General features: G+C 41.4%; 1 protein-coding gene across 5 annotated transcripts in view; it reads right to left on the bottom strand.

Moving 5' to 3' along the window:
* LOC131990950 (disheveled-associated activator of morphogenesis 1-like) overlaps nucleotides 1-16793 on the bottom strand; it is a 66819-nt gene that overhangs the window by 32056 nt on the left and 17970 nt on the right. Inside the window, exons 1-2 of one of the 5 annotated variants that reach the window (XM_059356205.1) lie at nucleotides 14640-14988; nucleotides 721-1013 (exon numbers count right to left, since the gene is read on the bottom strand). In XM_059356205.1, coding sequence (XP_059212188.1) covers nucleotides 721-909 — 189 coding nt within the window. In that variant the 5' untranslated portion in view covers nucleotides 910-1013; nucleotides 14640-14988. Of the gene's footprint in view, nucleotides 1-720; nucleotides 1014-14408; nucleotides 14501-14639; nucleotides 14989-16793 lie in introns of those variants that run through there. The other 4 variants (XM_059356204.1, XM_059356201.1, XM_059356203.1 and 1 more) reach the window with 4 other exon arrangements.

Below are 16793 nucleotides of genomic sequence, written 5' to 3' on the forward strand. Positions count from 1 at the left end.
AACTGCACGTCGTGCTGTTTCTTGCTGTAGAGGTTCTTCAGACTCAAGCTAAGTTAAACAGTTAAAACAGTTAAACCGCAATATATTGTATCTCAATACTCCCCATACTGCGAAAAAATGCTCAAAATTGCAATAATATTGTATCGTGACTCAAGTATTGGGATAAAATCGCATCGTGGGGTCTCTGCTGATTCCCGCCTCTACAAAAAACGTATCAACAAAAAACGTATCGTCACAAGTTTTCCGTCTTGACGGCTCCACGGGTTCACATTGATCCCGTCTTGAACAGTCTTCCCAATTTAACGCCTATGTTACCACCTCCAAAGATGGTATAGAGACAGGATCACTTGGTCCCCACAGTACACCTCTGGGACGTTCATAAAAACTATTACTCTAACTATTGCGGCTTGAAACAGCAGTCTAAAAGGGGAGTGCACTAATGGCTCTTATTGCACTATACCTTGATTGTTCCCCTTTTTTCCTGTAAGTCGCTATGGATAAAAGCGTCTGCTAAATGACTAAATGTAAATGTAAAAACAAGTGTCAACAAGAATTTAACATAAGGTGAGTATGTATATATAAATGGTCATTTTGTGGGTGAAGTATTCCTTTGAGAAAAATATAAAATAACACCAGTCAAAATAAACTTAAAACATGAATATAATGCTCATTTTGAAGTTCTATAATTACTCTACATGAAACAGCAGAATAAGGTCTTACCACCAGCTCGGAGAACATGCCATCCAGCTCATCATATCCGGGCATGGGCAGTGACGGCTCCATGGACTGCAGGGCGAAGTCCTCCCTGAGCCTGTAGGTGATCTCTGGGTGATCGTTGCTGTTAAAACAGCAGAAGATGAAGGAGGAGAGGCCGCCACGGCCGCCACCGCCACGTTTCCGGGGAGCCATGGCTGTCCGATGCGTCCGTCCAGTCAGGTAGGGAGGGTGGGAGGCTCCTTCAGGGCCTCTTTACGGCCTCCTCCACCTCAGAGTTTGGCCTCCGTCAGAGAGTACTGCGAACAGAGAAAAGGGAGGGACACGTTGAGTTTTCAACACAAAACCAAATCTGGTCTCACACAGCCGAGTGAAGCTTTCACCACTTATGTTTGTTCTATTTACAGCAAAAATCAATAACATAAGCAGTTTCTTCAGAGACACGTGAACAATAGGTCCATTATACTAAGACATGCCCATTTAAATGGTATGAAACACAAAGATTAATACTTTCAGCTCCTTTGGATGAAATCTGATGCCCCACAGCAACACTCTAAGGACAAACAGGCTCTGATGTGTTGACATTAGTTGAACTGTTACTCATTAGCAGCAGGACGACACAAAATCTATGAAGGCTATGAGTTTTCCACAGTTACAACCTAACCCTGTGGCCCTGGTAATGGTTAATGGTGTAAAGTCATCATTTCTGAAGGAAAGGCACAATGCCCTGTGTCGGTAAGGGAAAGCCCTGAAAGATTTCATTATATTGTTTACACAATAGGGCCCCCTGAGAGTGTGACGTTTGAAATGGAGACCATAATTTTCCAGGATTAGTGTATTCAGGTCTTTTCATCTCCTCTTCCTTCCTATTCAGCATCAGCTTTCCTCTAAAGACCTAATGAGGAATGATTAGAGGGGTGTGTTTACAATGACCACGGTGAGAGGTGCGGGAGGCCTTTTGTGGGTTTGAAGTCTGACCTGGTCATCGTGAGTAAAAAGGAAAAACAAGCCTCCACAATGATGTGTCATTATAAGGTGCTGCATGGTGTTGAAATGACAGCATATGGAGTCCACGTCAAACTCAAACATACACTGACTCAATCATCCCGATAACCATCAACACCACACTTTTCCCTCCCGACTCTCTGGCTTCATAGACAAGATTACACACAAGGTTCCAGCTGCTGCATTTTTACCAGTAATGTAAGAAATGTGTGCAATCCGGTTGGACTATTGCCCCATCAGACTTGCCTCAACACCACAGATAAAAATACTCAGAGATCAGCTGTGATAAATTAGCAGCATTGACGAGGAGGGTTGAGCACATTACAGGAAGTTTTATACTGCCAGGTGAAGATCCAATGTGCCCAAAGACATCTTAAAAGGTATTTTGGTCTGTTTTTAGCCAAGCATAACACACACGGCAGGAATCTACAGATGGAAATATCAGTATGTTGGTCGTTCCACCCACTGGTTTGTGGACTACCATTTGCACCCTCGAGTTTGGCATTTTCGCCATTGCCATCTTGGTTTTCTTAAGCCAGAGAGTGGATTTGTGTGCATGCCCGACTTATAAATCTAAATGTATCCGTATCCTCAAGCATACCCTGATTTATCGTCAATTTTATTCTAAATGGGACCATCATTCACAAAATGAACATCATGCTGTGTTGAAGAAGACTTGAAACTAATGACTGAGGCCATGAACCAGTATAAGAATGCAATGTGTGTTTTGCTCCCTGCTGGTCACTAAAAGAATGCAGGTTTAATGCACCTATGGATTGGCTGCTCTATGCAAACAATGGGAAAGATAAATCTAAAAATCTGTATGTTAGCATTGGCGCAATCGTTCCACCATGCTAGCTTTAGCTCAAAGCACTGTGAGGAAGTACAGCCTCACAGAGCTACTAGCATGGCTGTAAACTTTCTTATTAAATGTTGCAGCCCTTGTGCAGCATTTGGTTCTCTGGTTACAGCGATTCAAACATTAAGAGTGACGGTTTACTCTGTTCCCGAAGCTGAAAAACTGAATTCTGAGACAAGACAGATCCTGAATCTCACGACTAAAAACATAAACAAGTTTGATTTGTATCTAAGTACTAATTTACACAAACACAGACTAAGAGAGGAGGCAGCGGCAGTGAGTGCTCTCAGACCTGCTGGCTCAACTCCAAGCAGGAATAATGGAACAAAGTGCACAAGACGTCTCGGTGGCCTGGAGAATAAAGATGCGGTGTCCAGATATCCACGAGGACACCGTCGTCAGCATGTCACAAAAACAGCTCCACAGTCTCCCTCCCTGCTGTGCTAAGCCATGTGAGGCCAAGTATCATAACCACAGGTCCTGCAGGAATTTCTGGACGTCTTTTCGTGGTGACCGGCAGCCCGCTGAACATAACCAAGTTCACTTGACCTTTCCCACTGTTTTCCTACAAGTCGGAGGTTTTGCCCAGACTGAAGGCATCATAAGCAGCATGATGCAGTCCAAATTTAATCTGGTCAGCTCACGTACTTTACTGTAATCGAAGATTGTGGGACACTATACTCAGCGGGCTGAGGCGACAGCAGACAGCTAAAGTTATCTCCTCCAAAAGGGAAAGTGAGGACATTTCCTGTGGCAACTTTATGTAAGTAGAGTCAATAAAAAAATCATCTTGTGGTCTAACTAAATAAAGCCTGATGCCATCAGTGTCCCATTTTAGTCACTTTTTTGGTTCATCTGCTATCCAGCAGCTGCACTTTTCAAATTTGGAACAGACGGACAGAGACTTTTTCCAACCACCAGAAAATCTTTAAATCTATTGTATTATTTTCAGATTTCACCATATAATGTTTTAGATCTTTGTTTTAAATATGTGTCGTTTAAAGGGATAGTTTGCAGTATTTTTAAATGGGGTTGTATGAGGAACTTATCCATAGTCAGTGTGTTAGCTACAGTAAATGGTGGTCAGCCCAGTTTAGAGAAGGACACAGAAGTAAAGACATGGAAGCTGTGGAAAGGGGCAGCAGAGAAATGTATTATGGACAGCTGCTGGTCTTCCACTTCCTTGACTATGTAGTTTATTATTGTGTGACTTTAATGAATCCAAACTAACCCTTTAAAACACAAGTTACACAATCGCACAAACTAACTGACTAACTGAGGCAGCAGTAGCTACACAACTCCCATGTTCTGTAAGGTAAAATTTTTTGTCAAAGAAGTCTGGTGGCTTTGAAGATAGAAAAGATGACAGCTTCAGTTCCCTGTTGGAAACGGCTGTTTGACAGCAAAGTAAAGCAGTAAAAATAATCTAAATATAGTCCACTTTAATATATGTCCACTTTAACTGATTTTTATTTTAGGATGTAATATGTTTTGCTGCTGCCCCTATCCACAGCTGCCTGCTTCTCCAAACTGGGCGTGACCACCATCTACTGTAGGTAATACAATGACTATGGAGAAGTACCTCACACAACCCTACTAAACTATACTGTGATATGTGTTATCTTAACAAAACAAGAAAATCCCCAAAAAAGAATCAGAACACTTTAAGGAACAACAATAAGATTCAATTTAATATCTTGTTCCAATGTAAACTGTGTTAATAATGTTGCAATGACCACATACTCCACAAAACATTAGTCCAAATTATAACTAGTGTCTCTTGGTGGCCAAAAACAAGTAATAACTGGGCAAACTGTCAAACAAAACTAACAATAGCCAGCTTTGTTCCATCACTAGAACATCCCCTCTTTACTAAATAAAGACAGCAAATACAAAGCTTATAGTGTACTACAAAGACAAGGTGCCTGAGGCCAAATGGCCACACGTGGGATAAAGTACACAGCAGCTCACTCTTACTAACACACTGAATAGTGTATTTATTTTGACACATCCTTGACTTTTCCAAATAGACTACCAGAAGCCTCGGCGGCAACAGCTGCTTGCCTTCACGCTCACCATCTATTCTAGCATGAAGGGAAGAAGTAATTCAAAGCCCTCTTTGACCATATTAGTCCACAAAACTGCCCATCTTTTCCATTAGCTAAAGCGAGCTGTAAACTTTGTATAAACTTGTGAGCCAGAGTGGGACAGCGCTGGTCCACTTCCAGCTGCAGGAACCTGCGATGTGCCACAGCTTGGCCATGTGGGGAGGGTACAGAGAGGCAGAACGCCAAGCAGAGGGGGGTTTGGACATGTACACTGTCAAGCTGTTTGTGTTTGTTCTGTAATTGTTAACCTGTGAGACCTGACATTCGCCTCCGGAGGTTGTCTGTCAGACGGTCAAGGTTCCCAACATAGCAGAGGCCTGTTCGAACAAGAGGACATTCCTCTCATAGCCAGGTGAGCTTTGTGACCCCAAACAACATCCATAGAACTACACCTTCCACTGTCACCTGCTCCAACTGAAACACTCAAAATCCCAAAACAAGCAACTCACCCAGTGACACTGACCCTTCGCTGTCAAAGCAGTAAAAGCAAAATTAATGGATATTTCCAGGATTTATCTTTGTAGTTGGCATTCTGTAAATGTTAATGGTCTTCAAGTTGATGATAATGTCATGTAGCAGCTGTGTTTTCCATATAATCAAGAAGAATGCTGTTTATACGGACATAAATCAGTATACTGGAGAAACATCACGACATTTGTAGCCTGCTGCTTACAGAACGATTTGTTTTGTACTCCTTCATTCATACACATCCAATAATTAAACCCGCCCACCCATATCCACACCAACACTTCTCTCTTTGTCTGTAGGACATTTCTATCCTTGGATAGCCTTGTTGTTGTCGTGACCATGTGGTTTGGCGGGTGATCTGGCCCGAGTCCAGACTGTAAAAAGAATCCCAGTGTTTGTAAAGTGACTGAGATCGTGCACTGTGCCTGCCCAAGATCTCTCTGCTAAAACCTGAAGAAGTGTCAGGTCCGCCAGAGAAAAGGCAGAAGCAGAGAGGAGCAGCTTCAGCCAAACACAGAGAGGAGATCACGTGACTAAACATGTGCGAATAAGAATGAAGAGCAGAGACCAGGAATTCAAATATGATCTGACTTTTCATCCAGCTGTCTTTATTCTTCTTTTTCTCCGATTTTTTTGGTCCATCTTACTCCTCCCTTCAGCCTCCTCTGCTGTTCCAGCACACTCTAAGCTTTGTATGTACTGAATGGCATCAACAATGATACAATATTGCAGGTTTGATTACTCTGGCCCTGCTTGGGTCATTTGTACAAAAGCTAATCTGACTGTCTGTTTACATTTGGTTTTAAAACGTGTTACAGTGATCCAAACATAAGTTGACAGCCGAGACACATCGCTGTTCATATCTGTGTCTATCATGCGTCTCCAGATTAGGGATGGCCGTTTGGAAGAAACCTGCCAACTCGATTATCTATAACATTAATGATCAATTAATCAATTAATTGCTGCATGCATACATGGGCAAAATAAAAGATATATATACACAGTACTGTGCAAAAGCCTGTTTTGATAATGGAAGCTTTTATTTTGAAAGGACAAAAAGAGACTTGATCCTGTCAAGGGTAAAAAACTAACTCAAGTGAGATTATACTGTAAAGATAACGTCAAGGAGTTCAATGTTTTAAGAAGAGGTTAGGTTTCACAGTAATCTTGCATATTTAAATGTTTTTTTGTGTTTAAATACGTTTTGATCAAATTTAACTCAGTATTCATGCTAGCAAGGTTTGATACAGGAAGCTAGTTTTGCTCAAATTAATACTCTTGTATTTCTGTGTGATTTTTAATTGTCATTTCAGTTTTCAGTTTGCAAACTGTAGCTTTATCCAAGTTAATTCTTTGTACAGCTGCAGAACTGAACGATCGGCCATGTTCAATGAGTACCGATACACAGTCATAGATAAAATTAAAATTAAAAAAGATTGATTAAAAATTCCACTTGATCAACCAATTTCTTAACGACCATTAATCGATCATCGATGAATTATTCCCATCCCTACTCCAGATGAGCCTTTGTGTTCAGATTTTAATATTGTCTACGTAACTTCCACTCCCCTAGGATGGGGAAATAATTACCTGCCCTACTCTGTCTCTTGGCTAGTGCATGTTCCCTTCGTTGGTTTGGGTTGGTGAGGTTTGGCATGAGAAGTGAGATTGGTTAATGTTAGCGTAGCCAATCAGAGGCAGAGTAGGGCGGGTCATGCCTTCACCCTCCTAGGAAAAATAGGATCATGTTGGGGATACAATAGCTTTTAATCTACAGAGAACATTTGCAAGTTTTAGCGTGGCCTACTTGTGCTTTGGTTGGCCAATACACATTTTAAAGCCAAGTCTAAAGGGGGTCTTATAGTGCCAAAATATTAGGTACATAATCTTATAATCCTAAAGTACATAACCTTGATTGCTCTAATATTTACCGCCACAGTGGCTGTATAGAGTGAAAATTGTGGGGTTGGCATCCAAAGATGTAGATATACTGTAGATAATTGCACTCAAACAAACAAACAAAAATGTGTTTCTAAACCAAATCAAATCGGAATAAAAACATACAATCTAATAGTAATTATGCCGTCAGTCATAAAATAACTGCTGTCATGAATAGGTGGCTTAAATACTAACAGGTCGACTTAAAGCTGATGCTAATAGTCAAAATGTGCCTCGCTCGGAGCAGGAATCCAACCTTGGAGAGAGAACACAGTGGACAGTAGTGTATTGAAAGCAGATGTGTGAAATACCTTCTCCATCACCAGCTGGCATCTATCAGCAGTTTCTGGCACTGAGATGTCATTTTAATTTTTGATATCTACAGCTGCTATGGCTGCGTGAACCATCAGCAGCACTAATATTGGCTGGGAGAAGACACAGCAGAACAAATCTCCCGTTTCTAATTGCGCAAAGTAGCTCTGCAGCAATCGTTAATGGCGGAAACCTTGATTAAGTATTCAAGCTGCAATGACAATCCATATTAGGCGGCAGTTTTGCTTCACCTTGAGTTGTTTTGAGAAGACACATGGTCTCTTGGGCTCGAGCACTATAATTAGAAATAATCTACCTTTTTGAAATGTCCTTGAGTGAGACATGGACTCCCTTACTGCTCCAGGGACATTGTTTTGTCTGACCCTGACCACCGACCTTTTGTGCAAAGAGGGAGTGAAAATGAAATTTGTCACAGAAAATGGAATCAATAAAGTATTGCGGTGCCATTATTATCATCCGAGCACCATCCATCTAACCCAAGGCAGCACTCATTTATTCATGCTGTGAACCATCTGGTCACATACAAAACCCAAATAACTTAATGTGTTGTTTTAGGTTTAGCTGTAATGACATGAAAATAAAGATATGTAAACGCTGTTAACGGACTGCTTGTGTGCTTGTGTGTGCAGAGTATAGCTGCAGCTGTATTATAGGAGGACCAGAAAGGCATTTGGTGCACGGAAGTTTAATCTTCTTTTCTGATTTAGGATTTGGGATGGATCAGACTTGCAATTTGATGATCGTCTCACCACAGGATTTTTAATGCAAAGCGACATTGCAAGTTTCATACTATTCCACTACACTGCACTACAGTGTTTCTCACACTGACAAAATAAAAGCATACTTGCATTAAGAAACAGCCAGTGGAGATGCAATTCATGGTTTGAGGATTACAGTGAGCTTCACTCAAGAGGTTTATGGACTTTGGGAAACCCCCATGACTGTTGTTCATTACATTTGGTAATTTATTTTGGATCATTTTGGACAGCTGCAAACAAAAGGCTCAGGAGTCACACAGGGAAGGCTAGTGGCAGTCCTTTCAGCTCGGAGCTGCAAGGCTGAAAATCAATCAGCAACCCAGTGTTTGGACACGGAGCGGTTGCTTAACCTGTGAAACTCAAAACTGTGTTGACTCAACCACAAAATGCTCAATAGCAACAACAGTCAAAAGTAATAAAATGATCTCTCACTGCAGCTGCTGAACATGAACCGAACCAAAAAATTCATGTTTTTGCTCAAAGTCAACATTAGTAACTACTTACTGAAACTAAACTGTGCCATGTTATTATAACTGGCAGCTATCTGGCAATAATTTTCAAGTTGTACATGGGATTTCACATTGTCTAATATTTTAGCTATGGTACAAACGGCACAGTGGTGCCTAATTGTCTTGCACAGCTGGATAGCATACATAACGCTCGTTCTGCCAATTACTTAATGGCGCCCCAAGTACACAACGGGTAAACACTCGAAGACTTGGACACAGATCAGAAAAAAACTGAGCCATGACAGAAATGTTGCCTGGCAGGTAAAGAGCAGATTAAAATCAATCAGTGAGACAACAGAGAGATGTCAAAACTGTCCTCAGAGTTGAAGGCAGTGGTGTTACAGTAGCTGTTCGGCTCCGGTGCCTGCGTGCTCGTGTGCATTTACATTACAGGATTGTGTGTCGAGATATGACAAAGGCATTGCCTCTGGAGCATTAATGTCACATGGCTGAGGGAGTAGTGCTGAAGTGGCTCTCAGATTACAGGATTAACATACAGAGAGAGCGCAGAGAAAAGGGATAACAGCACGGAGACACACAAAGGAAGTGTTTCATCCAACAGCTGATACATTTTACACTAAATGTGACTCGTCTACATGGCTGCAGGTTCACACAGTTCACATTCACAGCTTTGAAGTAGTGACAGTCTATCGTGACGGTTACTTTTGCGCAGAACATTTACATGCCAGAGTGTAACGAGTGTCTTTTGGTTTGGTAGTTTTTCCAGTTTTTATGATGACATGCGTCTGTGTGCACATATGGGTTGATTTGGAACAACTCTGCACTGCTGCAGTCTTAATAATGCCTGTTTGCTCAACCAATATTATAATTGGCTGTAAAACTGAACAATAAATATCCGAAACTTTAAAGAGAACTACCTCAAATTCTTCATTGAGCATGACGTTAATTTATCATCTTTTAGTGCAGAGCATACTATCTTAACAGTTGATAAACCTAAGAGTTATTAATCAGAGTACCTTCATACATGTTGGTGGCAAAGAAACATGTAAAATTATGTTTAGGACAGTATCACAACTGTTGATACTCAACAATTAAAGGCACAGTATGTGTCTCTATGGGAGAAAGAATATGGGAGTAAAATCTATCTGATGTGACTCAGGCAGTGCCAACATGACAAATTTTATTGTAATGAAATAGCTGCAAGTAATGTCAGCTAACGTGACTTTGACTTGCTCATTTTTAGATGAGTCGACTACTTATACAGCTACTGTAGCTCACGTTATGCTGCGGGTTCAATCATAGGGGAACATCACCGTATGCATTAGGGCAATGGCTGGCTTGAACCACTTGTCATAATAGCACATTGTTGTAAGCTGGATAGATATTGAAACATTATATCAATACATTGGGAAGCTAATAGATTATTGCTTTTACATTACATTACATTACATTACATGTCATTTAGCTGACGCTTTTGTCCAAAGCGACTTACAATAAGTGCATTCAACCTGATGGTACTAGACATAGACCACAGGAATCAAGTAAGTACATAACTTTAAGAGCTAACTGTCATCGCTACAGGAGTGCTATATGTTAAAGAAGAAAATAAGAAGAGAAAATAAGAAGAGAAAAAAGAAGCGCTTTTTTTTATTTTTATAAATATATATGTTAGGTGACCATGACTTATATATTTATAAAAAATGAAAATAAAAAAAAGCGCTTCTTTTTTCTCTTCTTATTTTTGCAAAATGACATGCAACTGATCAGAAAAATGATGCCGTTTTCCAGAATCAATGCTGATTTACTGTTACTGATCATTTTTTGACATTGTATGATTTACAATTACTCTCTGACGTGTTGTCTGGTGTTTCCCTGGAAGTTAGACCAACTAGAGGGTTTAAAGGGGGTATGGCACCATTGACAAAAAGCACTTACCTTAAAAATAATTTACTCTGGATTTGGGCATTGTTGGTAACATTTGGGATAATATACACACGTCAACAAAATATAACATAAGTAGAGTCGTTTTAGACATGTTAACACAGAAATGTTACATGTTGAACCTTTAATGGTAAAGAATAAAGCCAATTATATATTCTGTACTCTGTTACCAGCACACAGACATTGCAGTATCTGTTGTAACTGAAAGAAGGGAACTCTATTAGCCAGGTCACTTATAGAGGTAATCTAATTGTTTTGCACATCCTTCCTCATTAAACAGTCTCGTGGTCTTCACACATTGACGCAGTCAGTCTGTGATGACTCACATTAGTTCATGACCAGCTTCTGTATCTGTAGTCACGCCTGATTTCAACAGTCAAGGTTAGTAATCTGGTCAGAAACTATCACCAAACAGGAACAGGAGATAAAGGCTGACTGACTTGCTTATTCCTCATGCTGAAGTCACAGCATTATCACAAACCCAATGCTGAAAAACAAATATTTGTCAGTTGAGTTGTTTTGTTGCCTTGGAGAGATTCAATCACTGGTGGATCTAATTTGTGGTCCCCTTCAGCTTTTTACAAGTTTTCCTTAACAGATACCACAATGATCTAAAGCCTAGAGATGGTCTACTTACTGGCAGAGTCACCATATGTTTGTTTTTACTTTAAGACTTAAATGAGCAGTTTGTTTCAGTAGTGCATTTTGAACAAAACTAGAAACCATATGTCTGATCCGCAGAGATTAAGTGAAGAAAATTCATGATTATCTAATTGCCTTTGGTGACAGATTAGATTGAAAAAGAACTTTTTCAAGACTGAATGTTTGCAAACAAACTGACTTTCTCCACCACGGCTTAAGAAGTAATTTAGTGGTATTCCCCTTTATTTCTTACATGCATGAATAACAGCTCAAAGCGATAAATGTGCATTTAGGATCGGGGGAGTGTGAGGCTGAAATGTAGGGAGGACAGAGATTAAAAAGCAGGTTAAAGGCTTCAGCTCTTTCTGCAAGGCAAGGTTGTCAAACCTGTTCTGCAGACACACTCTCCCACCCCCCACTCCTAACATGTTAGCATTCTTCCTCGGGTCAACCCCTCAAGTGGAGGTTAGACACAGGGCAAAGAAGAAAACGACTTAAACATGGGACAATATCCTTGCCGGGGCTTCAGCTTAGTCATCTGGGTTCAGTTTGTTGGCTTTGATCCAAAACATTGAGGAAAAAAAGAGCAGTTTGGTTTAAAAATAGCAAGAGTGGCCCATATCATGTGCTTCATAATTCTGAAAAGTCTGAACAAAAAAGGCAATGTTTAACACGTAGCATAGACGTTGACATTTTAAGAAACTTCCCTATTTCCCATCAGCGGCTTTATGAACTGTGCTTGTTATGCAGGTTTGGGTTATAAATCACAAGGTTGTTTTTCCCAGTTATGTTATTTTACAATTCTGATCAGTATACACTATGTTGTGGATGTTCCACGTGTGCAGCTCCTAACACCTGTATTGCAATGTTTTGAATGTAATGAACCACAGCGAGTGAGCAGCTGGTTAGAAAATGTGCTAAATTATCATTTTGACTGGAGAATCAAGAAACTCTAATTTATTGTGAGAGGAGGCTCTTAATCATCAGTTAGATTATTACTGTTACAATCGTTAGGTTATAATCATGACAGTCATCAGAATAAATTAAATGAGTTAAAGCAGATTCACCAAGAGAGAGAGAGAAAGAAAGAAACATTAAGCTGTAAAATTTGACTTATTTAGGGGGTTGCTGGTTAGCTAGCTTTATAATCCACTATGCTTATATGCCAATGGTGAATAGAGAAAAAAAAAAGATCTCAACAGCAGGCAGGAGGCCAACAGCAGCACTGGGTCTAATAGTCTCTCTGCCTCAGTCCTGCTCATAGACTGTATATTAATAGTTGACAAAAGCCCCTTTCATAGTGCCGTTTCATGCCGCAAAATTTACGGCTCTGTAATGTCTCGCCTGCACTATGAACGCGCCTGAAGCGGGATGCCAGGATCAAGTGATCCCACAAATTTTACGCCTTCAGAGGTAGTCACAGAGGCGTAAAATTGGTGGGACTGTTGGAAGCGGGACCACTATGAAAAGGCTATCCCGGCAAAGCGGAACATTTGCTAACTGTGCACAGCGTCCGCTGCTTATTGTAAACAAACCGGCATGCTAACTGTGCACCGAGTGTTCGGTGCTTGTTGTAAACAAACGGAGGTCGCTAACTGAATACATACTACTGCTGCAGTGCATACATACAGTACTGCTACTGAGCTAACTGTGTAGCCTATTAGCACTGTGCTACTGTGCAGCACTAGTGACGTCCTGTTGCACGTCACTATCGTCTCCTCCAACCTCGTTCTGCGATGCCGGACTGCACTATGAATGGGCACGACTATCATGCCTTCACAAGATCACTATGAACGCCCTTAGGCAAAAAGCCGGCAGAGATCTTTCCGGCAAAATAGCAGGACAATTACAGGACAGCACTATGAAAGGGGCTATTGAAACAGCTTTTTTGTCATTAGGAAGTGGTTGTGATTTCCTCTGAATGCCAGGTGTTGTGTGGAAATTAAAACATGTATGCAAATATTGAGTCACCTGAACAACACATGCTACAATAGGGAGTGCAAGAAACAGCCAAAAGTGGTGGATACACATTGAAATGAATAGAGATAAAACTATTTGAAGAGCAGCATCATTGTGAATTTGCAGTGAATGACAGGGAGAGCTGAATATCCAGTAAGAACAGAAAAGAATAAACCTTTGGTTAGCTCAGATATAAACTGTGGACTTTAAACCACTAAAAACATAATAAAGTACCAACAGCTGGGATCATGACCCCCCTTCATGTTCCAGAAAGAACATTATTATGGGCAGCACAGCTGGGCACAGAGCAGAAATAGTCTACAAATCTATTTGTGAGTAGTAAAACAGATAACCTTTCAGATTGTCAATAACGGGGCGTGGAGAGCATGGTAATCTCTTCTAGGATACCCTGAGCTGCAGCCTGTCCTTTAAAAATCCCTCCCTCAGTTGCTATGGTAACCAGAGCTGTGGGTGACCGGTGCAAGCTGGGTGGGTGGGTGATTTAATGTAAGCCCTTTCCACTGCACATTACCCTCGTTTTTAATCTGCTCTGGATGTTTATAGGGGAGAAAATAGGATTTTGTCTCTAATTCAGCGGACAAAAAAACAAATAACAAAACCATTAAGGATTACAGGGTAAAATCTAGCTTGCAGTCACTCAGAGGCAACCTAAAATCCTGCAGAGCTACAAAGACGAGCTGTCAGCCCTTTGTAATACATCAGTCCGTATAGTATTTACATGCACAGCCTCTCGAGAGGAGCAGAGGAAGCGAGAGTGGAACCTGAGAAGGATGGGCAGCGACAGGAAATGAGCGAGGTGAATGAGGAGACCCCTCTCTGCTCAAGGTGACTTTCCTTTTCATTGACCTGATTATCTGCACTCCGCCCCCCTATCATGGAAAAAAGTATGCCATCCTCTCTCTCGTTCTCACACTCACTTGACACTGATAACGGGCTGCGTTCGCCAAACCGCAGAGAGAAGCTGGTGGGAGGTAAGAACACATATTTCTACCGCCACCTCACCCTATCTCTACACCAGCCTTGTCATTATGGGGCATTCCCCGCATACACAGGACAACTCTCTCACCACGAAATCAGCCCCGGGGCCCGGTCGGAGCACCCTGTCATCCTCCCCTCCCCCCTGGTTACTAAGGCAACACCGTTTTTCCGCACCAACACCTCCTAATAAGACAGACATGACACAATCACCTACGTCTTGGGGAGAGGAATCCAGCACGTATCCTGGGGAGTGATAAAGCAGACCAGCAGCCCCGACTCCCATCACACACACACGGAGACACTGATAGCCTCGGACTATCTGCCGGTCACATGCAGTCCACACACACACATTCCAATCAGCAGCCGGCTTGGGCTCCTGCACTCCTTTTCCCTGCACTCATTTGATTACAGGGTAGAATAGGCAGATTCATTGAGCTCGTCTTACCCTGTCCGGGAGTGAGCTCGCCTCTGTTGCATTCCCTTTATATCCTCAACTCACTGCAGCATCCAGCTTTCTGCACTGTCGACAGAAAAACACAACACGCAGCCGAGCATTTCCTGCGCGAGGTATGTAATCCACGCAGGTTCAGAGTCGTCGCTAATAAGCACCTTGAATCCCAGAGGCTGTCAAAATCAGCCCAGAGGAAAATCCCAGTTAGGTGGAAGCAGGTTTTCTCTGACAGCGCGGGGTGAACTCGCCATATAGCATGAGCTGCTGTTGGAGATCTTGCAAACAGCCAGCTGGCCGGCGAGAACTTCTCCACAGCGTATCTACACCCTCCCTAACCTCCTTCTCTCTGCCTTTCTCTGCAGAATGCAGTGGGGGCAGAGGGGACAGGCACAGATGTTACTGGCTCCAGGCCACACCCCTTTTCAACACTCCCAGTCCTAATAGGATGCAGCCGAGCCGTGGCCACCGCCCAGCTCACCCCCCCCCCCCCCCTTCACGCTGGCTTTGGACAACTTGTTTAGGGTTTGTTTGGAGAAGGTTTGTTTGGAGAGCTGCAGGAGAGAAATGAAGCTAAGGTGTAAAACGTGTGTGGTGTGAATGTGGGCGTGGCAGGGAGAGAAAGTGTGACCAGGCTACTGAAGAACTGTCAAAAAGAAAGAGGAGTGTAGCTACTTCCCATCCTCTACCATAAACACCTCCTGTGTATAATAAAAACAAAAGCAACTTATTTCACATATTTCATCCAGAACAGTCTGGCAATGATGACAGCTGACAAAATACCCAGAGGATTTTAATCTAAACAATCCCCGACACTCCCACATGATTTACAGCACAAGTATCACTCCTGCATCTCGGTTAATTACTGACTCACAGCATCCAGCATCCATAAACATCCCTGCGTTGAAACATAGTGATACTTTTTGGACTGTACCAGAGAAATGGAAATATGTAAGGAATTTTCTGCCATGAATGCTCATCAAAGAGCACATTTCACTTGGAACAAATGTACACAATGTGACAGAAATTCGGTCTTTGGCTGCAATATTTCACACGAGAGAACCTGCAATATAACAATGTAAGAAATGTCTGTCAAGTCAATGAAAGTATTTTAAGACAAGCCCCAAACAATGATTGTCTCAACAGAAAACCCCAAATTACTGCTAAATTACTGCCGAAGTTCACTTTGACCTCACCAAACTTTCTATTCTTCCCTTTCTCTTAAATTTTGTTGTGAAACTCAAAAATGACAAACGTCAGCTGTCGCTAATTAACGTGAATTTTGAAAGTTGATGGCAGGCAAAAATTAAACTTGGCTGCTGACAACTTGTGTGTGTTCTCTGCAAGCCAGTGTCTGTACTCAGCCAAAGATTGCTTATGAGGTAAAAGAAGCATCACTCAGTGACACCACAGTACAACCGCAAAGTGTTTTTATAGTTTCCACAACTCTAACAGTTGGACACAACATATTTCTAGCGAAGCATGTAACACCAGTTTCAGGAGTCACATTATTCTGGTTAAACTTAAACCGTATCATGTCAACAAAAGCTTCATAGTTTTGAATGAGGAACTTATTTGGATCAAGCAGCTTCTGAAAAATGGGGTGGAATTAAGACAGCTCCAGCTGTTATGTGTCAGATGTACATTTAATTAAAGTTTTAAGGAATACCCACGAGGACACCGATTTGTGACCGCAACCAAAATTATTTTAAATCTTTTTTTGTTCTCCAGGCTTAGCGAAGCACAAATCTGAAGAAATTTTCAAAATTTGTCAAACTGTTGGCTGAAAGAGGTTCTTCCTATCATGATATAATTAGTCTTTCGGCATTGGAACTACAGTTTAAATTCCATACATTTCATTATATTTGAGCAAGAAGTGTCCAAAGACTAAACATAGTATGATAAGTAGTAACTGGTATCTATGAATGCATATTAAGTTGAATATCAAAGATATGCGCATAATCTTATTATTATTATTATTATTATTATTATTATTATTAATACATTTAATTTATATAGTGCTTTTCTAGACACTTAAAGACGCTTAACAGGCAATAGGAGTGGACAGGACAGGAAGACAGGGATGGAAGAATTAGCCATCAACCCGTCCGTACATATACATAAACATACATACAATAAACTTTGGATATA

Source organism: Centropristis striata, chromosome 18 (genome assembly GCF_030273125.1).
Source record: "Centropristis striata isolate RG_2023a ecotype Rhode Island chromosome 18, C.striata_1.0, whole genome shotgun sequence".
NCBI classification, from domain to species: Eukaryota; Metazoa; Chordata; class Actinopteri; order Perciformes; family Serranidae; genus Centropristis; species Centropristis striata.